The sequence below is a fragment of the Canis lupus genome, chromosome 10 (genome assembly GCF_003254725.2).
Source record: "Canis lupus dingo isolate Sandy chromosome 10, ASM325472v2, whole genome shotgun sequence".
NCBI lineage: Eukaryota > Metazoa > Chordata > Mammalia > Carnivora > Canidae > Canis > Canis lupus.
The window spans coordinates 28304539-28330343 of record NC_064252.1 but is presented as its reverse complement, the minus strand read 5'-3'; the positions used below and the strand labels follow the sequence as shown (position 1 = coordinate 28330343).

The 25805-nt window shown below is 53.9% G+C and overlaps 1 protein-coding gene across 1 annotated transcript; it reads left to right on the top strand.

The window, feature by feature from the left end:
* The first annotated feature begins 72 nt into the window (after positions 1–72).
* On the top strand, positions 73–25172 carry CSF2RB (colony stimulating factor 2 receptor subunit beta). Its single transcript, XM_025460957.3, has 14 exons — positions 73–231; positions 5976–6213; positions 7141–7264; positions 10485–10675; positions 14900–15051; positions 15135–15303; positions 15825–15960; positions 16116–16273; positions 17427–17566; positions 18260–18419; positions 20058–20148; positions 20363–20420; positions 21233–21336; positions 21974–25172. Exons 2-14 carry the CDS (start codon positions 6138–6140, stop codon positions 23121–23123), a joined length of 2709 nt encoding a protein of 902 aa, XP_025316742.1. The 5' UTR covers positions 73–231; positions 5976–6137; the 3' UTR covers positions 23124–25172.
* The last annotated feature ends 633 nt before the right edge of the window (positions 25173–25805 follow it).

Below are 25805 nucleotides of genomic sequence, written 5' to 3'. Positions count from 1 at the left end.
GTCAGTAAGGCTGAGAAAAAAAAAAAAAGGGTATCTTGGTGTCCACAGTTCTAAGAAGCTGGGCAATCTTGTGAGGAGTCACAGAAACCGTCCTGGCCTGGTGTCGCTTCCTCTTTCTGCTTCTCTGTTTCCTAACAACGACGTCAGCATAAATAGGAAGCGTGAGAGGCTCCCTGTCGCCTGGACAATCCAGCAGAAGGCTGATGCGTCCCAGCAGCAAGAGGTCCAGAGGTACCTTATGGCTTTCAGGGGTGGGCTCCGGGTGGGGCTGGGGAGCAGGGAGCCCAGGGCTGGGAAGCCAGGACAAGGAGAGCCTGGGGGTGTGGAGTGGGCAGGTGTGCCCCGGGGCTTGGGGAGGTTAGGGCTGGGCCTCTCGGGAAAGCTGGGAGCCAGTGGGCGAGGGGACAGCCAGCGCCCCCACCTTGCTTGCGTGTCATGTGAAGGGCTGTTAGGGCTGGGGGCCAACTGTCCTGGCAGCAGGGAGGATGCCAGGGGAGGTGGAGAGTCAGGTCCAGGAGTCAGACACCTAAGTCTGTCTTGTCTTGGCCACCGAAGTGTCACCAAGATGTTGGGAACATCCTTCCCCTGCCCCTGGTTTCTGCCTCCTGGTCCCCGGACAGGAAGAGTGCTGACAGTCCCTGACACACTGGTTTAGAAAGAGACAGCGGGAGAGCGACGGCATGTGTGCGCTTGAGGGTGTGGGTGCCCTTGGGGAAACAGGGGTGCAGGGAGACTGGGAGGCAGAGGGGGTAACCTGGAGCTTTGTCACGCGCCGACACAGAGCTTGGTGTGGCTTTGGAAGCTCACTTTGGAAGTTTCGAAAAAGGGTCTGGTCCCCTGCACAGGGACTATTTCTCCCCCTGGAAAAAAGTTTTGTTTTGTTTTGTTTTGCCATAGAATCCTCCACCTTGAGCCTCTGTTTCTTTGTGGGATTTAGGCCTTGGTGTGCTAGCCGGCCAGGTGTGGGGTGGGAGGTGGGGGATGTCTCCGGGTAGCTGCCTCAGGGTGTGCACAGGTGCCTGCATTTGCCGTTTGGGGGGGTGCAGGTGTTCCCATGATCCACACCGGGGTCTGAGCCTGTGGGGCCTCCTCAGACACCCTGGTGACAAGTTGCAATGGTATGTAGTTAGGCTTCAAAGACCCTGTAGTAATTTTGTATCACTGGGTTCTGATTTTCTCTACTTCTCATTTTTCCTGCTTTCAAATAGTTTTACAGGGAGTGAAACCTTTCCTGTTAGCTTTTGCTTGCTCTTTTTCTCATTCGCCAGTTTTTCTCGTGTTGTGCCATACCCACCGATACTATAGGATAGCTCATGAGTTGTTAAATGAGGTGTTTAATACTAAGTGAATACATGGGTATCTGCTTTATCCAACAGTCAGAATGACCCAGAATTATGTAACACAAAAGACAACATGCCAGCTGTCTCTACCCCCTGGTCCCACATCCTACTCTCCAAAACATTCTCTGAGCACACTGCAAGGAATGCAGTCTTCCTCTGTACGTAAATGGGATTACAATATACGTATCGCTCTATGACTTATTTTTCTCACCCAATGTTACATTTTGGGCAACGTTGCACACTAACACATATAGATTTAACTCATTTATTGACCCTAAGAAATAGCATTTATTAGTAGGTGTACACCACAGTTACCCGATCCCATATTGATCCCACATTTAGGTTGTTTCCAATTTTTCCACACCTGCAAAAGTGTTTCTTTTGCAGCCTGGATGCCTGGAAGCAGAATTACTGAGCAAGAGACTGTGTGTTTAAAAACTTAATAAATATTGTCAGTTCATCCTCAAAGTAGCTGACTTGGATAAAAGGCCAATTTTTCTTTAAGGAGATGATCAGTCTTTAAACTGTGTCCAATGGATGAAAATTATCTGAATCTTGCATGGATTTTTTTTCCTTTTCTTGATTATGGGTGACTTTAGGCATTTTCCATATGTTCACTGGCCTTCTGGGTTCCTTTTATGATAGGTATAGAGATGTTTTGTCCATTTCTTATGAGTTCCTTGCCTTTTACATATTTACTGTAGGAATGGCTCATTTATTAGGTGTATTAACACTGTATTTACATTGGTTAAATATATGTTTCCAGAGTATCACTTAGCTCTTTTCTTTACCATGTTTAAGATAACTTGTTTCATATAAGAGTGTTAGAATTTGGAGGGGTGGATAATACGTAAATAATCTAATTTTGAAAAAAAGATCAGCTAATTATCTCAACATCATAATTATGAGTACATAGTTCATCATTTCCTCTGTGATTAGAAATGCCGCTTTTACTTCTCAAATTCCTGCTTGGTTATTTCCCAGTTTCCTAATCCATCTGTCTACGATTATATTTCTCATTATTTTACTGGCTCATAGAAACCATCTCTCATGTTTGGTTTGTTAAATCTAGAATCAGTTTGTCAAGCCAAAGATTAAAAATCTTTTTTGGAATTCTGGTTTAGATTGCACTGAATTTAGAGATTATGTGGGGGAGGCCTGACCTCTGGAAATGGCAATAGTGGGCAGCCTTCCTGCTTGTGCCGCTAACTGGAAGGATACGAACACTTTTCTCTGACTCTGACATGACTACAGCTTTGCAGTCGCTACCCCCAAAACGCCAATGTTCCCTTCGATGCCTCCTTTGCCAAGGTTCATCTGGTGGTTTATTTAATTGGGAATGGCGTTTGTATTATCAAATACTGAGACGCATCTGTCAAGAGAAGTTGATCTTTTTTACCCTCTTAATCTGTTGGTCTGCTTCCTTTAATCATGAAGAGATTTCTTAATGGCTCTTCATCTGTTTCTGGAATAATCCCTATGTGGCCCTGAGGCAGTCTTCTTTTAAGTCTTTGTCAGATTGTCCTATGACATTCTTTTTGTCTGAAATGAATTCTGTTTTTTTTTTCATTTCCAGTTTTTATTCCTACTGTTAAATATTTCATGAATTTGGGAATTTTGGTGTGCATATTTCTTTTGAGTGAAAGGGTGTATGCTTTTTCTCTTCTCTTTTCTCCTTCTCCCTCCTTTTCCTGTCTTTCCCCCATCAGTCCTCTGCTCCCATGCTTATCTCTCACTCTTTGAGGTTTTTAACCCTTACATTTTTAACACATGCATTTAATGTATATTTTCCTACAGCTTTTGGGTGTAATTAACATATATATGCTCCTCCAAATGAGACATGGATCTTTAGCTCAACAGCCTTTCAGTTCTCTGCTTCCTACCTCTAATCTCACAGCCAACTCTCATTAGGATCATCTACGTTTTACTTGAATATAGTGATTGGGAATTTCCACTTTATAAGTAACAATTCTTTACTTAATATAAATCTTATTGGTTCCTTTTCTCATCACTAATTCCAGTATCACACACCACCTTTCTTGGACAATTTTTTTTCCTTGAATACAGTCTAGAGTAATTGCGTTTCTTGGCAACGATCTGAAAACTTTCTTTGCCCTTACATCTCCAAAATGTTGTGTTTTTCTGCCCTCAAGTGCCAATGTAACCTTGACTCTTTAATGATTCTAGGTTTAAATATATTTTCCCTCAGTGTTTTCAGGATATCACTCTCTAGAGTTCAGGTCACTTGTAAGAAAATCTTGCCAACTGATCCTTATTCCATTGAAAATAGTGTTTGTTTCCTTCTGGAAGCTTCTAGGATTACCCTTTTATTCTTGGATAACCAAAAGTTTACCAGCATGTGACTGAGTATGGCACTATTAAAAATGAGGTTTGTCCTTCACTTAGTGGACTGTCATCTCCTTAAAGCCCTGTGAAGTTTCCTTCTATTTCCAGTTAAATCTGTTTGGTCCCCAAACAACAGTGGTTCAACAATGTGGAAGTCTTTTTTTTTTTTTTTTTTTTTTTCTCACATAAAAGATGTCCAGAGGTAGGCACTTTCAGCCTGGTATGTTTGCTCCAAAGAGACAAGAAAGATCCAGGCTTCGCTCTTTCTATTGCATATGGCTCCATCCTCAAGGTAACCTTATATTCCAAAACAGCTTCTGAAGCTCCAGCCATCACTTTCAAGTTGTAGGCTGGAAGAAGCAGGAGAGGCAGGAGGGCCAACATGGACCTTCTGACCTGAGCCAACTCCCTTTAAGAAGCCTTTTCTGGAAGGCACACCCAACATTTCCACTCACATCTCCTTAAACAACAGTTAATGACAGGACCACACCTAGCAATAGAAGAGTGTAGGAAATGTAATCTTTTATTCTGTGTAGCACCAAGCCCAGCTGAAACCTGAGCTTCTTTTACCAAGGAGAAAGGGGACAGCTCACTGGCTATCTGCCACATGGTGTGCAAGTTTAATATGATTTAACTTCTTATATTTAAATTTGTCATTAATCTGGTATTTGGGGATGGTGTGGAGTAGAGATTTAGGTGGATCTGGTTGTTTGAGTGTCTTAGCACTTTTCATATTCCATTCCTTCTCATTGATTCATGAAACCTCCACTATGTGATACACCCTTGGGTAGAATAGAGTTGCCTGGTCAGTATGTCCATTGATCTATCGTGTGGGTGCAACACGTTGCTTTACTTACCAGATCTTCGTAATAAATTTTGCTATTGAGGGGGAGCCTCCTTGTTTTTGATAAATCTCATTAGCTGTTTGCACATATATTTTTTCCCTGAGTTTCTGAAAAAAAAATCATTGTGTTAAATTTTGTTTGGAATTAAACCTCTAACTTATTTTAGGATGAATCGCTCTCCTTACACATGCAGTATTTCTACTTGTGGTAAGACCCAAATAGAAGCTCCGGATTTTTAGCTAGTCCCAGGTAGGCAGACTAAGCTGTGCCAGCCACATGGACTCACACCCCTACCCGGTGGCATTGCCCCGATCTGTAGGAGCTCAAGTGGACAAATACTCTCCTCCTCCAGCTCCAAACAAACCTACTCCTCTTTCCTGAGCCTTGTGGGTTTTTTTGAGATCATATTTATTTATCTGAGAGAGAGAGAACATGCACAAGGAGTGGAGAGGGGCAGAGGGAGAAAGAGAAGCAGACCTGCCCACTGAAGCCAACTCGGGGCTCGACTTGGGACTGGATCCCAGGACCCTGAGATCATGCCCTGAGCTGAAGTTAGATGCTTATCCCATTGAGCTACCCTCCCCACGTGCCCCTTTCCTAAGCTTTTATCGGACTAACCACTCTATAAACATCATCGAGTTAGGTTCTTCTCATATGAGATACGTATTTGTGCTCATGTTACTGATGGAAAGAACAAGGTTCAGGGAGCATTGGTGGGTCAACCCAGGGTGCTCACATGGGAGAGGCAGAGGCTGTGCTGAAGGTCAAGTCGGCTGCGTCCAGAGCTGTGCTTTTCCAAGTAAGACAGTTGTTGCTTTGTGTACATATGTGCATCTTGAAGTTTTAGACAATCTTACAGGGAGAAAAGGAACCACTGTCCCCTGTTCTATACTCCTGGGTACTTCCCAGGGCTAGACAAAATGAAAAGAGGAAATCCCCAGCCTTCTGCAGAGAAAAGGGAACGGGCATTCTGAGGGTGGTGTGGGAGGGATGACAGTAAATGGAGTGAGGGCGGGACAGCACCCGGCCCTGAGTGTGTGTGCACACAGCGTGAGGATGTGTGTGATCACACCCAGGGGAGGACACTATGGGTCTCACACTCTGTGATTGCTCTAAGCAGATCAGGTCAGGGGCCCGCAGAGAGCTCAGAACAAATCAAATACCAGGGCTGCCTCTCAGGTTTTCCCAGCACCAGGGGATTGCGCAGGAGTTCCTGATGCACAACCTGTGGGTACCCACTTCTTCAGAAGCCATTAAATGCATCTTCCTCACAGTTTCACCCTAGGCACTGAAGCTGAGGGGAAGGGACTATCCTGGGTGCCAGGCCGAGGCGGCAGGGGTCCTAGAGCCCATGCATCACTCCTGGCTTCACTCTGCAACATGAGCCATGTCCAGGGGCTACAGGATGGGAGGGGGCAGCTCTTAGCTGGTGTCTCTTCTGCAGGGGGAGTCCTGGAGAGAGGATTCACAGGAGCCGGGGGCATGGGTCTGGCCTGGCCTCCAGCCGGGGAAGAATAGAAGATTCCAGGCCAGTGAAAACCCCAGCCCCTGCTCAGCCCTGGACACCCCTGAGCCAGCCACCTGCTGGTCCAGAGCTGACCCAGAGATGGTCCTGACCCAACGGCTGCTCCCCGTCATCTTGCTGACTCTGTTCTGGGGGCCCAGCAAGGCAGGGGCCCAAGGTGAGCCCGTGGCTTCCTCCCTCTTCTCAGCCCTTCCTCACAGGGTGTTCTTAAGCAAGTCCATGTCCACATGTCCCCTAGGAAGCCCTTAGACCTCTCCCTCCCTGCCTCACTTTCTCCTTTCCTGATCCTCTCTGGCACCTCACTCCCCCTCCTGGATCCTCATTCTTCTCCAGCCTCCTGAAAGTCCACCTGTGCTTGTGTGGCTTCTCTGCTCACACTTCTCCTCGCGTTTGTGGCCTCTCACCTCCAGGCTGGCCGGTCCAGCCCTATCTGTGCCCCCACCCCACCTCAGACACTCTGCCCCTCTGGCGACTTGACCAGTTCCCTCCTTGGTGCCTTTGTCCCCGGGGCCCTCAGACTGGTGATCTCTCCCTGCTTTGGCCCCACACTCTCCTCCTGCCCAGAGGCCCTGCTGGGATGCTACTGCAGCTCCTCAGGCCCAAGAACCCCCTCCCCAAGGGCTCCCAGAAAACATGGCTTCTCTGATCACCCTGAGAACCACATTCTCTTCCCCAATTATAAGGCCTGTGGCAGGGATGTCCCACAGGACTTGGTCATGCTGCCCCTTAGGGGTGGCCTTGTGCCTCTCCTCCCAGGGTCCCAAGGGCTTCCGGGATAGGGCCCGAACTGGATGCATGTGTCCCTCCTGGGATTGGAGGGAGACCCTGTGCCGGGAGCAGGGCACAGCAGGGGCTCAGAAAACATGCTGTGCCTCGACTAGATCTTTGTGTTTCTCTGCACTCAGGAGGGTCCGCAGCCAGGACCCCGCAGAGCCTCCGACCCCCTCAGGGCCCTCAGGAGCTGCTTCAGGCTTCTGGGAAACCGCTACCCAGCCCTGGGCACCCCAGAGGGCTCGGGAGGGGTGGTGACAAGGGACATCTGGAGGGGAGAGATGTGACCCCCTTTCTGCCTCTCCCTGGGCAGTGACCACCCCACTGCAGACTCTGAGCTGCTACAATGACTACAGGAGCCACATCACCTGCAGGTGGGCTAGCACTCGGGAGGCCCAGCAGCTCATCAACCTGACGCTCTACCGGAGGCTGAATGAGTGAGTGATGCCGGCCGTGGGCAGGAGGGCCGGCCGGCGATAATCGTATTTCATCACCGTGGAACAGAATTGCCTGTGAGGTGGGCGGGCAGGGGTATGGTGCCCGGTTCCCAGACGTGCAAGCCAAGGCCATGGAGGTGAGGTCCCTCTCCTGGCCTCAGGGCGCTGAGTGGGGACCAGTGCCCCGTGTCTGGTGCAGGGCTGGTCTCCACGCCTCCCCCAGGCCCTGCTGCCTCCAGAGGGTGGGTTTTCTCTTCTTCCCTCATGGGGTCTCCGGGGTATATGGCCGTTTGGGAAGATTCTTCACACCATCCTGGGGTCTGGTGACAGTCCAACTCATCAGAATAGGAGTAATTAATTAAATGGCTGGTGTTGCAGGTGCAGGGGGACCCCGCGGGAGGCCAGCCCTGGGGAGGAGCAGCTCCTCACGGCCCAGAGCAGCACCCTCAGCTCTCTCTTCCATGCTCCTGGAAGCCCCCAGCTTCCATCTCCACACTCCCCTGCCACCCCCACCTCCCCCCACCGCCGGCTGTGACGTGCCTCTTCCTGCACTGAGATACGCGCCCCCAGAAGACAGGCTCCGGCTCCCTCCATGCTCTGTGCTCACACCGCCTGCCTACCCGTCTGGCACCTCCCCGGTGCGCCCCGCAGCGAGTTCCTATCCCACACCTGTCTGCAGCTACCCCCTGGGATCCCACTCGTTCTGGCTGCCACCACGGGCCCTGCTGTCCCTGTGCCACCGACAGGGGCTCATTCCAATCCCTGAGCAAACATGCCCTGGCCCCCACTTACACACGCCAGCAACGGCTGCAGCTCTGGGGTGCCTCCTCACCCCCTTCTCTTCCAGTGGGCCCGGTCCTCTGCCTCCCTCTAAGGTGACCCTCCTCCAAGGAGTGGTCTAGACCCACTGCATCTCGGGTCTTTCCAGTATTCTGAACCTGCCCCACCCCGGGGCTTCTGTGGGCCCCACCAGGCCTCCTCCTGCCCAAGACCCAAGCCCTCCCTGCTGCTAAATCCAATGTTCACTCTCCGCTTCCTCCCTCCTTTTTTATTGTTTTGTTTTGTTTTTTTGTTTTGTTTTGTATATATTTTTTATTGGAGTTTGATTTGCCAACATATAGTATAACACCCAGTGCTCATCCCGTCAAGTGCCCCCCTCAATGCCCATCACCCAGTCACCCCCACCCCCCGCCCACCTCCCCTTCCACCACCCCTTGTTTGTTTCCCAGAGTTAGGAGTCTCTCCTGTTTTGTCTCCCTCACTGGTATTTCCCAGTCATTTTCTCTCCTTTCCCCTTTAATCCCTTTCACTATTTTTTATATTCCCCGAATGAATGAGACCATATGATTGTCCTTCTCCAATTGACTTATTTCCCTCAGCATAATTTCCCTCAGTTCCATCCACGTTGAAGCAAATAGTGAATGTTCATTGTTTCTGATGGCTGAGTAATATTCCATTGTATACATAGACCACATCTTCTTTACCCACTCATCTTTCGTGGACACCAAAGCTCCCTCCACAGTCTGGCTATTGTGGACATTGCTGCTATAAACATCGGGGTGCAGGTGTCCCGGCGTTTCACTGCATCTGTATCTTTGGGGTAAAGCCCCAGCAGTGCAATTGCTGGGTCATAGGTCAGGTCTATTTTTAACTCTTTGAGGAACCTCCACACAGTTCTCCAGAGTGGCTGCACCAGGTCACATTCCCACCGACAGTGCAGGAGTGTTCCCCGTTCTCCGCATCCTCTCCAACATTTGTTGCTTCCTGTCTTGTTAATTTTCCCCATTCTCCCTGGGGTGAGGTGGTATCTCATTGTGGTTTGGATTTGTATTTCCCTGATGGCAAGTGATGGGGAGCATTTTCTCAGGTGCTTGTTGACCATGTGTATGTCCTTCCCTCCTTGACCGTGGGCAGCACCTGCCATGGACCGACCACCGCATCCTCGTGAAGCACCTTCATCTCCAGCCTCCGCACTCACCCCCTCCTTGTGTCTTCCCCACCCTCACCTTCTCTTCTCCCTGTTTGCTCCCTCCCTTCTTTTGTCTCCAACCCCAAGTGTGAGAGGGTGAGATGCTCGGGGCAGGGACTGAGGTGGGGGGAGGCATTCATCCTTGGGTCTCTGCTCTTTTACCTTCTGATCCAGTGGCAGAGACCCCACCTAGCCCGAGGCTGCACCCTGGTGACTCTCAGGCTCGCCAGCCCCGCCTCCCCCCAGCTCCAGGCCCGGGGTGCACCTGTCTCTCCACAGGTCCTTAGAGAAAGGGGTCTTCCACTCCCATGTTCTAAACCAAATTCCTGCCCCCAGACACCGCGCTGCTCATCCCCACATCCCACTGCTCTGAATGGGAGCTCCTAGAAGCTCCCATCCAACGACTGGGAGGTATATTCTTTTACTTGCTTTACACCTGTCCTTCCCCACCGCTGCCTCTAATCCATCAGCAAATGCTTCGATTTCATCTTTAAACAAAATGTGAATCTGGCCAGGGCTAACATCACCACCCTGGTGTAAACCACTTCCTGTCATTTGGATATTCCAGAAGCCTCCTACCTGGTCTCCCAGTTTCCAAGACTACCACCCTCCCCCCAACTCATTCTATCCACAGCCCAGCAGCCAGAGGAACCCTTTCAAAGCATACATCACCATATGGCACTCCCTTGCTCGTAACTCTACATTTTCTCCACTTGCCGAGACAACCAAATTCCTTAAATTCCTTTTAAAAGCTGCTACCTGTTGCCTTGAGCTACTGGTCTCCTCTGCCTCCCACCTGCACAGACTCCACTCCATGCACACTGGGAAACAGCCTCATCAGACAACACCCCAAGCCTGTGCCTGCCCCAGGGCCTTTGCTCCTGCTCTTCCTGTTACCAGAACTCCCCATTTTCCGGAATTTGCATGGCTCCCTCCCTCACTTCCTTCGAGTTTCTGCCCTAAAGTCACTTTTTCCATGAGTCCTTTTCCCTGTCTCCTCTATTTGAAATTGCAACCCCACCCCAGCCCTTCTGGCTTCCTTATCAGCCTTCCCTGTTGTATTTGTCTATGTAAAGTTTGCTCTGTTTGACACATGACATATTTTATTCAGTTGTTTCACATGTGTCCCCCTCCACCAGGATGGCAGTGCCCCGGCCCTGGACAGAGCCCCGCACAGAGTGACCACTCAGTGACATTTGTTGAATGAGTGATTCTCCCTCACTGTGAGCTAACTGTGTTCTCTCCTGGCAGGGACCCTCCAAAGCCAGTGTCCTGTGACCTCAGTAACGACATGGCCTTGTTAAGCCACCCTTGTCCTGGCTGTGTGCCCAGAAGATGTGTCATTCCCTACGAGATTTTTGTTATTGCTGACAAAGACTACTTCTCATTCCGACCGGACAGGCCTCTGGGGACCCAGCTCACCATTACTCTGACCCAGCATGGTAAGGCCTGGGGTCCCCGATGGGGGTGGCCCTTCCATGGGTGGCCAGACTACAGAAGGGCCAAAGTGTGAGTCCTCGAGAGGCGGAGATGCTGGCTTGGCAGTGGGTTTAGTCTCTTAAGAGAAGACGGTATGGTCTTCCTATGACAGAGGCATTGGAGAGACAATGTGAGGAGCCCCAATGTGAGGCACCTCCCCTGGCCCTGGCCGCTCCAACACCCAGAGCAATAAAGCCTTTCCTTCTAGAACCATCCTTCCTATTCAGGTAGAAACCTTACAGCTTGAAAGCACTCATCACCAATCTAGTCTCATCCAGTGTCTGCAATAACCCATTTTTATTTATTTTTTAAAGATTTTTATTTACTTATTCATGAGAGACACACAGAGAGAGAGAGAGAGAGAGAGGCAGAGACACAGGCAGAGGGAGAAGCAGGCTCCATGCAGGGAGCCTGACGTGGGACTCAACCCCGGGACCCCGGGATCACGAACTGGGCCGAAGGCAGATGCTCCACCACTGAGCCACCCAGGCGTCCCCTGTAATAACCCATTTTTAGATGAAGTTCTATAACTTCTCCAAAGTTCCACCCCTCAGCAGTAGTGACAGTGACAGGTCAGGTCTGCTGATTGCTTCCTGCACGTTAGAGATGTGGGTCGTCACCTTACTGCCCTCCCTGGGAGGCCCCCAGCGAGTGTGTCCACAGCAGTCCCAAAAATCAGTGGTCTTGGGTCAGTGCCAATGATCATTTTATGTAAATAGTTAGGCTTCATTTGACTGTATATTACACAGAAATATAACCAGCACTTCAATCTCCGTAATTCAATTATATCTGTGCTCAGAATGAACCTGAAATAGAGATGTTCGAGGGAACATCTTTAAAAGTTGAAATTCACGTGGTAAGAATCCTATAGATGCCTGGCTTTTAGGAAACCCTGCCCAGTCTTATTTAATCATTACAATAATGCAGTGTCACGCACTACTTTTTTTTTTTTTTTTTTTTTTTTACCCCATTTCACTGAAAATGAAATGGAGCTGAGAGAGCAGGAACTTGCCCAAGGCCACTCAGATGCATGTGTCTGACTTAGTCTCCTGGGTCCCAAACACTGGGCAGCCCCACTGTACCCGCAGGCATTGGATGGAGAGGGGGTTCTGGCCTTTGCTTCCTGCCTGTTTTCAACACAGCAGCACAAAGCTGTTGCCTGGAGGAGGGGATGGATGAGGCCACGGTGAATTCATGTCAAACAGTGTCTCAAAGCGCGTTTGATGGATGAGAAAGAGTCCCAGCCCGGAAGGGCTCAGAGCACACGGAGGGGCAGGAAAGAGCAGAGGGTGAGCCACAGGTGGATGCCATGTGCCACCTGCTGACGGGCAGTGGGCGAGGAGCCTAGGGGACAGGACAGGCTTCCCAGAGGAAGGGGCTTTGCAAGGAGAGCTGAAGAGAGTGGGTGGGAGGACAGAGGAAGAGGAACATCCCTGGTAGAGAAAACAGCACACGCAGAGGCTGGGAGACGGAGGGCAAGGCAGGTTGGGAAAACCATCCACCGTTGTATCCCAGGAGCATCCACTTCAGAAGGGCTGGGCAGTGGGAGGAAGGAGAGGGGGAGCACAGGCAGGAGCGCAACCTGGAGACACCTCTGTGCCTCGCGAAGGGGTGTGGAAGCCAACATGTACGCGGAGCAGCGCCGTCGAAGGGGCATGCCGCGATCGCATGTGAGGATGCTGCGCGGGCGACGCACAGGCTGGACGGCAGGGGACAGGCTGCGGCAGGAGGCCGGGCCCAGAACGCAGCCTACGGCACTCATCCCAGGGAAAAATGATGAGGATTCCACTGGAATATGGTCAGGGGAAGGGAGCAGGGGGGCATCCAGACCACAGCGACGGTGTACACACACTTCGTCCGTTGACCTCTTCTCTGGTTGAGCGCCCACCTGCGCCAGCAAAGCGGTGCATGAGCCAGTCAGCATCCCTGTCCCCGCGAAGCTGGTGGCCTGATCACAGGGCAGGCGTCATGGTGGAGATGGAAACAACTTAGAAATGGGGGAGGGAGGCACCTGGGTGGCTCAGTCGGTTAGGCATCTGCCTTCAGTTCAGGTCATGATCCCAGGGTCCTGGGATCGAGTCCCGCATCGGGCTCCCTGCTCAGCCAGGCGTCTGCTTCTCCCTCTTCTTCTGCAACTTCCCTTGCTTGTGCGCGCTCTCTCTCTCTCACATAAATACATAAAATATTTTTAAAAAGAAAAAAGAAAAGTGAGGGAGGGAGTGGAGTGTGGTGTTTGCCTCCTGGAGCGTATGTCCAGCAGGGAGGACAGTTCCAGCCCCAACCATCTTGGCAATGAATCAGGGAGGCTGGCCGGTGCCGGGCGGAGCACAGGTGTGCATCTGACCTGCTTGGAGGCCTCCAAACGGGGACATAGGGGACATTTTGCTTCCCCTCTCAGGGTCTCCACCTGTGAAATGAGCTAGGGGCTGAAATCTCTCAGGTTGGATGAATAGGTTTTTGCTTGGGTTCCCGGTCAGTTCAGTTTTGGGTAGCAGCATCCAGAGGCCCGTGCTGAGAGGGAGTCCCCCTCCCTGCCAGGCTCGGGGGGCTGGGCGTGCAGGGACTGATGAGGGAGGCTGCTGAGGCTGCAGGGGCAGGGAGATAGAAGAGGGGGTGCCCTGAGTCTGCCATTCCTGGCTTACGGCTCTCCAGAGGCTCCAGCTCTGACATGCCGTGCTCTGAGTCCAGCGTGGAGCACTTACATCTTGTTTGGACTCATTGAATTTTTTGTGTTTGAAAGTCACCCCTCAGCATTCAGACACAGAAGCTTCAGGAAGGCAGGAGCCATGCCATTCATGGATGAGTGGCATGCTGGCCCAGCAGAGAGAAGCGTGCTGTTCGTTGACCGAAGGGTTTCTTGGAAAGTCTCTGCAGGTTGCCCACATGTTCATGTAGTCATTGATCATTCACTCACTTTGTCCCCCAAACTGCTGAACCACTCGTCTCAGGCCATGGGGATAGGAAAGGGCTACCAAGACCCACACCCTGGCACCCACGAGCTCCTGACTACTTGCAGGGGCAGAAACAGAAACACGTGAGTGCGCCAGGGTTGTAAGGACCGTGCAGCGGGACAGGACGGGAAAGGAGTGAGGGATCCTGCCCAGGGGAGGGGGTCCCAGAAGGTACTGGAGGAGGAGACATTTATGCTGGGCTCTGAGACGAGCAGGACCCCGGGCAGGTGGTAGGGGAGAGTGGACAGGGTGAGGGCCAGTTACGTGGGCCACAGCACTCTCTGCTGGGAGGGGGGACCACACGGGCCTCACGGTGAGCCTTGGGGACAGGAGGGGGCAGGTGGGGGCAGGTGAGGGCAGGAGGGGGCAGGAGGGGGCAGGTGACGGGGCAGGTGACAGGGCAGGTGGGGGCAGGTGAGGGCAGAAGGGGGCAGGAGGGGGCAGGCGGGGCAGGAGGGGACAGGTGAGGACAGGCGGGGGCAGGTAGGGGCAGGTGAGGGCAGATGGGGGCAGGTGGGGGCAGGAGGGGGCAGGTGGGGGCAGGTAGGGGCAGGTGAGGGCAGAAGGGGGCAGGAGGGGGCAAGTGGGGGCAGATGACGGGGCAGGAGGGGGCAGGTGGGGGCAGGCGAGGGCAGGTGAGGGCAAAAGGGGGCAGGAGGGGGCAGGTGGGGGCAGGTGAGGGCAGGTGGGGGCAGGAGGGGCAGGTGACAGGGCAGGTGAGCACAGGAGGGGGCAGGTGGGGGCAGGTGAGGGCAGGTAGGGGCAGGGGGCTCCATGGGGAGCTTATTTGCCAGCACTTCCATGGAGTTTGTGTGATATATTCGTGACTTTCATTCACATTCACAGTGAACCCCACAATTTTGCAGGTAAGGGGCCCAAGGTCCACAGAAAAAAGAGGACTTGTCCACGGCTCAGCTGGTAGGGGCAGCGCTGGGCCTGGAGCCTGTCTGCACACACACATAAAAATGCCGCCCTAGGGCACCTGGGTGGCTCAGTGGTTGAGCATCTGCCTTCACCTCACCTCAGGGCTTGATCCTGGGGTCCTGGGATCTAGTCCCGCATCGGGCTCCCCGTAGGGGGAGCCTGCTTCTCCCTCTGCCTGTGTCTCTGCCTTTCTCTGTGTCTCTCATGAATAGATAAATGAAATCTTAAAAAAATAAAAATAAAAATAAATAAATAAAAGGCCGCCCTACAGTCATCCAGCCCCTTATGGGCCCTTGCCCTCCCTTCCACCAGTACAGGCTCCTGCACCCAAGGACCTCCTGATCGATACTACTGGGGACCGCTTCCTGCTGACCTGGAGTGTGGCCCTTCCAGATTCCCAGGGCCACTGGCTGTCCAACCTGGAGTTTGAGGTGGCCTACAAGCGGCTTCAGGACTCCTGGGAGGTAGGGACCGCGGCCAGCTCTGACCCAAGCCAAGGAGCCCAACCTCGCCACCACCTGCTCCACCAACCCCTGTCTCCCCGCAGGAGGCCTCCACCCTCCACCTCAACTCCTCCCGGGCTGTCCTGGGGCCAGAGCACCTCGTTCCCAGCAGCACCTATGTGGCCCGAGTGCGCACCCATCTGGCCTCCAACTCGGGGCTCTCGGGGCGGCCCAGCCAGTGGAGCCCAGAGGTCCGCTGGCACTCACAGACAGGTAACACAGGCAAAGCTGGAGCGATGCCCTTCTGAGGGGGGCAGCCCGTTCGGCTCCTGGACAGAAAGCATCCAGGGGCCCATCCAGCAGGATGCCACCAAGCTGCCCTGGGCCGACTCCATCCTTGCCATGACCGGGGAGCAGCGGTGGCGACGGCACCTTACTCGGTGCACGGCCCCAGCTTCTGCACACTTCCTGGCTAGGAACAGTTTCAGTGATAATGACAGCGGCGTTCTGAGCGGCTGTGTTTTCCAGAGCGCTGTACTCTGTGGGAACAAACTGACATCACCAGGTCGAGGCCCCCAACATTGAAACTAGATGCTGTACCCATCTTGCCGAGGGGGGGTGATGGATCACAGAACTCACTCTCCGACCTGTGCGGCCACACAGAAGGCTAGGGGTGAGCCCGAGTTTTTGTGGTGCTAAAGCCCATGATGGCTCTGAGATGAGGCTTGTAGGCCCCCCAAGAGCGAAGGGATGAATGAAGGAGGGGATGAATGAGGGGCTGTCTCCCCTCCCAGGCGACAAGGCCCAGCCCCAGAACGTTCAGTGCTTCTTCGACGGGGCCGCCGTGCTCAGCTGCTCCTGGGAAGTGTGGTCTGAGGTGACCAGCTCAGTCTCCTTCACCCTCTTCTACAAGCCCAGCCCCAGTGCAGGGTGAGTGCCCCCGTCCCCTCCGCTCCCCTCCTTGCCACCCTGCCCTCTCCAGGCCTCCCCCTGACTCTGGGGGGCCTCAGAGGAAGCCACTGCTGGAGGTCACATCTCTCCCGTGCCTCCCTCACCCTCACCTCTGCCGTGATCGTGATCCGCAGGGAGGAAGAGTGCTCCCCAGTGCTGAAGGAGGAGCTCCCCAGCCTCTTTGTCCTGCACCGATGCCAGATTCCCGTGCCCAACCCCAGGAACCACAGCCAGTACACCGTCTCTGTGCGGCCCAAGGTGGAAGAGAAGTTCATCAAGAGCTCGGAAAACAGTGAGTTTGTCCCCCCAGCCTTTGGCGCGGGTGAACCCATTGCGTGTGTCACCCACATAGACTCAGGACCCCTTATGACTGGCTCTTCATGTTTGTCGCTTTCAACCAAATGCAGCCCAGTGAGCAAAAAGAGCAAAAGTCATTCTAATCTCTTCTTGAAGTTCTCGAAAAGCAACAATACAACAATGACAAAGGCAAATAATATGAAGGAAGAGTCAACTGATAATCCCCAGACACACATCTTTAAGACCTCCTCCCCCCGTCCCTGCTGCCACCTGCACCCCTCCCCTTGGCTTATCTCTGCTTTTCTGTCCAGCTCTGCAGCCCCCCTGCCGACCATGCCCCCTGGGCCCCCTCACCAAACTTTTCCTTTCCTTCCCTGATTGGATTCTTCTCTCCTGGGTTCCCAAAGTCCTCTGCCGATGGATATTTGCAGTCTTCAAAATAACTGATCTAGGACTGACTTCTTAAATCAAGGGCAAGAATGTGTGCAAAGAAATTGTAGTTCCTTGCAGGTTCATACCTCCAATTCTTTTAACACAGCGAGGACCCCATGCAGAGGAGCCTCCTGCGTGGCTTCTCAGGGACTCAGGCTCTTCTACTCAGTCTCCAGCGTGTGCAGGAGCCACAGTCAGTCTGTCTCGGTCACCCGAGTTGGAATGCACCAGTCACTCTGGGGATCTGCCGGGTTGTCATCTTTTTCTCTCCCACTTGTCCTTGGCAAGTTACTTAATCATTCAGGGGCTCAGTTTCTCCGTCTGTGAAACGTGACCAGTGAGTAGTACCTACCTCGTAGGGGTTGCTGTTGGAATCAAGGGCAGGAACTCATGCAGATCGAGCATGTATGACAGCATCCATGACACAGTGAATCCTCTGGAATAGGACCAATTATTAATGCTTTCATTTTTACTCAAGTGCTAGGAGTAACCCACACTTTGGGTCACCTCACTGCAAAACAAGTGTATCTCAGCATCTCCCCAGAAAGGGGCTGCTCAGGTCCAAGTGGATGGTATGGGGAAGGGGGGTGGTGCAAGGACCCTGAGATGGGCTGGGCCCGGGTCGAGAAAGCACCCATGAAGAACATGGAACGCAAAGAATGTCCCATTGGAGGAATGTTAAGAACATCGTTCCCTAAAGGTTTCCCTCCCTCCAGTCCAGATGGCTCGCCCGACACTCAATGTGACCAAGAACAGAGACGGCTACACCCTGCACTGGATGGCAAAGGAGATGTTTTATAAGCACATAGGTCACACCTTCCAGGTCCAGTACAAGAAAGATACAGTCTCATGGGAGGTGAGGACCTATGCCTGGGAAGGGGCCTGACTGGGGTGGGGTGGGGAAACACGCAGGAGAGCCCCGAGCTGCCAGGTGCCTGGCTCCCAGCAGGTGACCAGTCAGAGGAAACCCCCGAGGCTTAGTGGCCATGACCCTGTGTGGTCGGCTGGTCACTGTCCCCTCCCTTGGAGAAGCTGCTACGGCTCATAGAGGTGATGTGACACGGCCAACATTAACTACGGGACCCTGAACTGTGAACCATGTAGACGTCAGGGCTCGGAGGGCAGAGGGGCAGCTGGACGAAGGGTGTTGCAAAGGCCCCGGGCTCCTCTTCTTCAGAGGAGTCTTATCTGGCATGTGACTCTGCAGCCGCTCAGAGCAGAGCTGATAAAGCAGACAGGGCCCCAGCCTGGGGTTCGGTCTCTGGCCCCCACCTCCAGGCAGAACCTGGGGCTCCTCCCTCCCACCCAAGTCAGAAACCTGAGAGCAAGCCCCAGCCCCTCAGACGGAAGCCAGGAGGCACGTGGCCGGTGGGGGAGCTAGGAGCAGGCCCTTGGAGCCCGGTCATGCTGCACAGCATTCCTGGGAAGGCCATATTGGGGTCTAGGTGTCCCCGAGGAGCCGGGAGGCTGGGGGCGGGCCGGGAGAGGTTTGGGTCTGGACCCCCCTGCCTCAGCCTCAGCACACCTGCTCTCCCACCTGTGCCCGCAGAAGAGCGTGATGGAGAAGCTTGAGAACGCCCACAGCATGTCGCTGCCACCACTGGAGCCCTCCACCAGGTACCAGGCGAGAGTGAGGGTCAAGCCCACCAGGGGCTACGACGGGGTCTGGAGCGAGTGGAGTGAGGAGCACTTCTGGGACACCGACTGGGGTATGTCTTCCAGCCTCTACCCTCTATTCTTGGTGCAGCCCTTCTGGGCAGACGACAAGGGTGACGTGACTCCACCCCACCCAAGTATCCTTTCTTCAGTGTGTCACTAGTTGCTGCAAAGTGACACCTGGTATGCAACACTGACTGCAGGTGAGGTCTTGAAAGCAGTAAAAAGCAGTCCTCACTGTCACTCCTCCCTCAGACTGGACCTTAGTCCTCTATTAATATGGCCCATGGCTTCACTAGCCTTTGTGGCAGCCCTCATCTAGTGACCTCCCTCAGCCTGAATTTCCAGTTACAATGACTGTGGCAGTAAACATCAGGAGCTATGGACTGAGGCCTGAGACTGGAAGGGTTTGGTCTCATTTCTTTCTGATTCTTCTTTCTTTTTCTTTTTCTTTCTCTTCCCTTTTTTTTTTTTTTTAAGTCGGCTCCAGGGGATCCCTGGGTGGCGCGGCAGTTTAGTGCCTGCCTTTGGCCCAGGGCGTGATCCTGGGATCGAGTCCCACGTCAGGCTCCCTGCATGGAGCCTGCTTCTCCCTCTGCCTGTGTCTCTGCCTCTCTCCCTCTCTCTCTCTGCCTCTCATGAATAAATAAATAAAATCTTAAAAAAAAAAAAAGATAAAGTAGGCTCCACACTCTCACAATTGTGAGATCAAGACCAGAGTCAAGATCAAGAGTCAGACGCTTAAGCGACTAAGCCCTCCAGGCCCCCCTGATTTCTGAATCTCCCCCATTTCCTTGCACGCTGCTTCATGGTCCCTCACTGTTCGCCAGCAGCTGCCGAGAGACAAGTACGAGACTAGGTCCAGGAGGTAGTGGCAGAGAGAGGATGGAGGAGGTGTCAGCAGCCTTCAGGGGAGGAGTCCCAGGAAGAGGGCTACCATCAAGTGGAAAAGGGGGCTGGACACCAAGCCTAAGGGAAGAGATCAAGGGAATCCTGGAGGGGCCCAGCCTGTGAGGGCCTTGAAGTTTGGGGCTCCCAATGGGCCTTTACCTTCTGTTCCTCCACCAGCACGGTTTTTCCCATCTCCACTTCTCCAAACCTCCCTGTTTCCCGATGCTTTGGCTTATGTGCTGCCTCCTACAGGAAGTCCCCCATGATTGCCACGGGCTCCAGTCCTTACCCCGCCCCCTGCCATCCCCATAACACCTCCTGCTACTGGAAAGAATCTAACCTCCTTCCTGGTGGAGGAACAAAGGCAAAAGAAATGTAGATAAAATGACAAGTCCCTAAACCTGCAGCCTTTACCTCCCCCAGCTCCAGTCTCGGCTCACAATCCCTGGGCGGCCCTTTCTGGCCTCGGTCCAGTCCCCCTGCTATAATAAAAACACTTTTTTGCATGGAAGACATCTCAAGACATCTCAAGAATTCTTGCTTGGCCGTTGGCTCCGCTCCCCGGCACTCCAGCATTTCCACGTACTTCCCAGCCCTTGAGCATTGTGTTTGAGGGGCGGACCAGTTCCCTGTTCTTTGTGTGTCTGGTCTTCCCTCCCACTCTGCACCCCCAGGCACGGCTGCTGTGTAGAGCAGGGTGGGGGGGCACCGCCCTGGCCTCGCCTCCTCCCACCCCCAAGCCTCCAGCTCTGTCCCCCGCAGAGGCTAATGCTCTTGTTCTCCTTCCTGGCCTCCCGAAGTACTACCCATGTGGGTCCTGGTGCTCATCCTGGTCATCGCCACTCTGGCCTTGTTCCCTGCCCTGCGCTTCTGCGGCATGTACGGGTACAGGTAAGGGGACCCTGTGCGGGGCGGGGGCACCCAGGGCCCCAGGGGCTGCCAGGGACCCCACCAGCTGGCTCCCTCTAGTCCCTGCTCCGCCACCCCTTCCCTGTGGAGACAAATCTCGTCTTCTCCCTGGGCCTCCGTTTCCTCTGTGAACATGAGTGTGGGGCAGCTTCCCTGGGGGTCCCTGGCAGCTGTCACCTCCCGGGTGTCTTTCTAGGCTGAACCGGAAGTGGGAGGAGAAAATCCCCAACCCCAGCAAGAGCCACCTGTTCCAGGTAGGATCTGGCTGTGAAGGCGGCTGGGGTGGGAGGGGGTCCTCACTCCTGCACCCGTGTCCCTGTCCCTACGTCCTCCCCCGGCCTGTGGCTTTGAGTGTGAGGTGAAGGGGGCCCGGGAAGGTGGCTGGAAGCTCTGAGAGGCAGGCCAGCACCAGCACATCCGGCTGTGCCATCGTCTGGGCACCTGCAGCCACACAGGGCTGGCCCTGCCTGCAGGGCTCCAGCGGAGCAGGGGTAGAACGGGGTGCAAGGTCCGGGGGAGGGGGGGCGGGGAGAGGCTCAGTCCTGCAGGGCCAGTGGGCTGACACGAGGCAGAATGGCTTCTGGGGTGCAAGACAGGACAGTGGGGCTGAGCTTTGGAGGATCCAGGGTAGTGCCGGGTGGGTTGGCCTGTGGAGGGTGGACGCAGGACCCCTTTGTGAAGGGGACTGATGGGGGTGGGCAGCGAGGCTGGGCACACGAGGGGGTCATGAGGCGGGTGTCGGCACGTGGGTCCCAAGGACCTTTCAGTCAGGCAGGGCCAGCTTGCCCCTGGAGGGGTCTCTGGCTACTGGGGGTGTGGAGGCAGTGACACCCCAGATTTGTGGACTTGCCAGAAGAGGGTCCTCATGCTCAGGGGCTCAAGGGCCCACGGCCACCAGCCCCTCCCTGGGCCTCTCCTTCCTGGTGCCAGGAGGCTGGGGCTGGGGCTGGCCCCGCCAAGACTCCTTCCGTGTCTGGGGGCTCGCGGTACCCCCTGGGAGCCTCCCCCCACTTCAGCTCCTCGAGGACCCACACACTCACGGCACAAATGTCCCTTCTCTTCCCAGAACGGGAGTGCTGGGCTCTGGCTCCCAGGCACCATGTTGGCACTCGCCAGCAGGAGCCCCCCGCACAAGGGGCTGCAGGGCAGCCACTTCCCTGAGCTGGACGGGTGAGTGTCTGGGCACCGCATCCCTGGGAGGTGGGAGGGTGGCCCCATCGTGCGCGCTGGAGGCTGAGGAGGTGGCCTGTGGCCCGTGGCTCAGGATGGAGAGATCCCGGGAGGTCGCCTGTTCTAAAGCAAGAGGCAGGACACCTGGGTGGCTCAGCGGTTGAGCATCTGCCTATGGCTCAGGGCATGATTCCGGGGTCCTGGGATCAAGTCCCACATCGGGATCCCCGCTTGGTGGGGAACCTGCTTCTCCCTCTGCCTGTGTCTGCCTCTCTCTCTGTCTCTCATGGATAAATAAATAAAATCATCAATCAATCAATCAATCAATCAAGAGGTATACCAGCTGAATGTCAGGAGGAACTTCCTGATTCCATACCTCGGACGTGGCCAGAGGCAGGAGGCTGGAGCAGGTGCCCTCTCCCTGCCCTGCTGCCAGGGACACTCCACCCTGGGGTGCTGCTGGCATGGGGGAAGGGGATGATGGGACCAGGGCATGACTGGGCATGCGCGGGCTGGGCATCAACCTGGCCTCAGCCCTGGGTGGATGTTGGGGAGCAGGGGGTGAGGGGAGCCACACCTGGCAGAAAACCTCAAATGATAAGTGGCCCCAATGTCTCTTCATCCGTCCTCCCTGCAGGATGTTCCCTGTCAACTACAGGCACAGCGAGGTGTCCCCTCTCACCACAGAGGACCCAAAGGACGTCTGTGAGTTGCCATGTGAGCCTGACACAACTCCGGCCACCTCGGACGTGTACTCGGGGCAGGCTCCGGGGCCCCAGCCAGGCCGGTCAGCCGCCGCCACAGGCAGGCCCGAGAGCCAGGCTTCCGGCTTCGACTTCAACGGCCCCTACCTGGGGCTGCCTCGCAGCCACTCCCTGCCTGACTTGGTGGGCCCCCCGGCGCCCCCCCAGGCAGGCGGGAGCCAGAAGCCGCAGCCTTCGGGGTCCCTGGAGTACCTGTGTCTGCCGGCGGGAGGGCAGGTACAGCTGGTCCCGTTGGCCCAGGTGATGGGACAGCACCAGGCCAAGGATGCAGAGAGGAACCCTGGCCCGGGGGCTGAGGGGAACCCCTCCCTGGAGTCAGGGGCAGGCCTGGCCCCCTCTGTACCCAGGCTGATGGCAGGCGGTCAAGGCCCAGAGAACAGCCACAGCCCAAAGGACGGGGTGCTCACAGCTCTGCCCGCTGGCTCTGGGGGCCCCGAGGATGGCTTTTTGGCCTCTGGCTATGTCACCACTACAGACCTGGCACTCCCCTTGCCCACAGGGCTGCCATCTGTCCCCAAAGCTCACCCTCTGGGCCCGCCCTCAGACCAGAACCACAGCCTCAATCTTGGAGTGGCTGGTGGGCCCCCTGGAGCCTCAGCCCACAGGAAGCCCGAAATTGAGGGCTATGTGGATGTCCCTCCAACCCCAGACCAGTGTCCCAAGTCCCCTCTGGTCAGTCCCGCTCCTCCTACAGCCAGTAGCCCCATCCTGAACCCAGGGGAGCCCAGAGCAGAGGTGGCCCCCGCCTCCCCCCACCCGGAGGGCCTCCTGGTCCTGCAGCAGGTGGGTGACTACTGCTTCCTCCCTGGCCTGGGATCTGGCCCTCTCTCGCCCCAGACTAAGTCCTCTTCCCCTGGTCCCTGTCCCGAGATTGAAGACCATGACCAGGTGTTCCAGGCCAAGAAGGCCCTGTGCCAGGCCATTCCCCAGATGCCAGCCATCCGGCACTTCAAAGCCCTCAAACAGCAGGACTATCTGTCATTGCCCTCCTGGGATGTCAGCAGGCCTGAGGAGGTGTGCTGACACCCTCCAGAGCCCTGGGACCTTCCCTCCCACCAGCCCCGGCCTTGTCCACACTCCGTTCTGCAAAGCTGAGGAGTGGCTTCCCGTTGGAGCAGATGGAGGCCAGGAACTTGGTGGACCTCCTGCCTTCTTACTTGACCTTCAGCCAATCGATTGTCCTCTCCCTGCTGGCTCCTTCTCTCTCACACAGACAGACAGACACAGACACATGCACCTTTTTCTTTCAAGTTAACTTAATTTTAGGTTGACTTAATTTTGGGTATTAGGGCTTTCTAATTTCATTCTTTTTGCCCCTGGTTTTTTCATTTGCTTTGTTTTGTTTTGTTTTTATCAGCTTTCCTGGCTTTTGCCACCATCTTCTTTGTTTTTTTTGTTTGTTTGTTTTTTGTTTTTTGTTTTTTTTTTTCTGATTTATTATCCGAGGTAGTTTAAGGTCTAAGCTAAGCCCCTTCTGAGATGTCGCATCTCAGTCAGAGCCTGTTCTGGCACTGACATGTCTGGTTATGTCGAGGGCTTGGGTCTGTGGCCTGGCCCTGCAGGGGAGAATGCAGCCCCTGTGTGGAGGGAGGCAGGAGCACCCTGCAGACAGACCCGGGAGGGGGAAAGTTTGGGAATACAGTGCAGGACGGGCCTGCTAGTGGCAGGCCCTGCAGCACCAGGCGTGGTGGCAAAACTGGCAGCATTGATGGGCATTCCCAGCAATGGGTGTGGTAGGGGGTATGCAAGAGAAGAGCAGTTCTGAGCTCCTGGGTGGCTGGGGAGGCAGGAACTGCAGGCCCTGCCTTGGGTGGAGGCTATAACCTGAGAGGGCAGGGTGCCTGCTGCCTGCTGGCTGTGCTGGTGTGCTTTCTGGGTCCGGGCTGGTGGGTCCTGCAGAAGTTCAGAAGTGGAAGGGAGTCCAGAAACCATGTGCACTCCAGAAATGTTGGAAAGAACTGCTCAACAAAGGAAAACGATCAAAGACCTATACCATTTTGGGCTTATGATCTGAATCACCCTGCTGCTCTCCCTCCAGAAAAACCTTACAGCTCCCACCTCCACTGGCTTCGGATCTATGTCAGGGCCTACACTAAGGATTATGGCTTCTTGAAATCTGTGCCTTTCTGATATGCAAAAAAGGCATTAAATCGTTTTAATTTGCATTATTTGATAACTACCAAGTTTGCACGCATTTTTGTATTTCTTGGGCACTCGTATTTTTTGACCGGAAGGGTGTTCACCTTTTCCCAATTAAGTTTTTAAAACTGTTTACATGTGTCCTTTCATCAATGGTGCACGTTTTCCCCCTAGTTTGTAGTTTGTCTTTTAATTTTGTGTATGAGACTTGTAGACCTGCACAATGTAGACTTTTCTGCATTTCGAGTAGATTTGCTGGCTCTGCTGTTGGTGTCAAATTTGCAAAGGCTTTTCCCACTTCAAAACTCCATTTGTCCTAATTTATATTTTTCCTAGGGTTTTGTGTGTGTGTGTGTGTGTGTGTGTGTGTGTGTGTGTTGTGAGCTTTTTGTGTAAGATTGTGATGGGTTTGGATCATACACATGCAAGAAGAGCTGCCTTTATGTTTTCTCCAAAAGAGTGGCCTGGGTGTTTTTTCAGTAGTTGCTTAAACACCCATTCTTCATCCATGTGTCTCAAATACCACTTTTAAGATCTAGAAAGTCCCTGATATACTTAGGGGGTTTCTAGGCTTGCAATTTTCCTATCTTACATTGCCCTCTCAATGGCACAGGCCTGTTCTGGTTGTTCCAGCTTTGTAATGTTTTAACAAGTGCAGACCCAATGTTCTTGTGACTTTTGTTGTCGAAGCCCTGTTCAGTACAGCAATGTTGGGGGGTGGGTTGGGGGGAATTATAAACAATGTAAATATTCACAAATAGTGACATGTTACAATAATAACACTTTAGGTGACTCTCAAGTAGACTCCTGTGTTACAGATGAATGAGGTAGTCCTACATGGATTAGAAAGAAATCCAAGATAATGAATTCCAAAATGTTCAGACATTGTTAGCTGAAAAAAATTGCAATAAAATGTTTTTATTGTAAAACAAACCCCAAGCCCTGAACTTGTGTACATATGTGTTGGAATAGCAGGGGAGGGGATGCGGTTTGAAACCACAGCTGCTTTAAGGACATGAATTCCATGAAACAGAAGGGCCTGTGGGTCTTTGAGGTGCCACAATGAGCTTAGAGACAGTGTAGATGAGATCAGGAATGCAGTGCCAGCAGAGTCAGAAGCCGGTGGAGGTCCTGGGATGACCCTGGGCAGAGCTGGGCTCAAAGGCAAGGACTTCTGGCCCCAGAATTGTTGTGAGCCTTCCCCAAGGGGAGAGACCTCCTGGATATGTGTCCTAATAAACACCCTGAGAGGTGGATTCCACGTGGAACTCTTTCCCGCTCTGGAGTGGGTAAACCCCGTGCCCAAACCCATTCCCCTCCCATTTGCCTGGTTGACTTACTGTGTTTCTCTAAGTTTCTTCCTGAGAAAGCACAGGCCTGATTTCCATGGGATTGAGGTCAGAAGGGAGCTTTCTGTATCAGAATATGAAGCATCTCTGGCCTAATACGAAACGTCAGGAAAGGGAACCAGGTGGGAAGGGGGTAAAGGATTGTGCGTTTGAACACTCGGGCTGCAGACCCAGATGGAGCAATCCCCCACAGGAAAGCCAACTCGGGGTCCCCTCA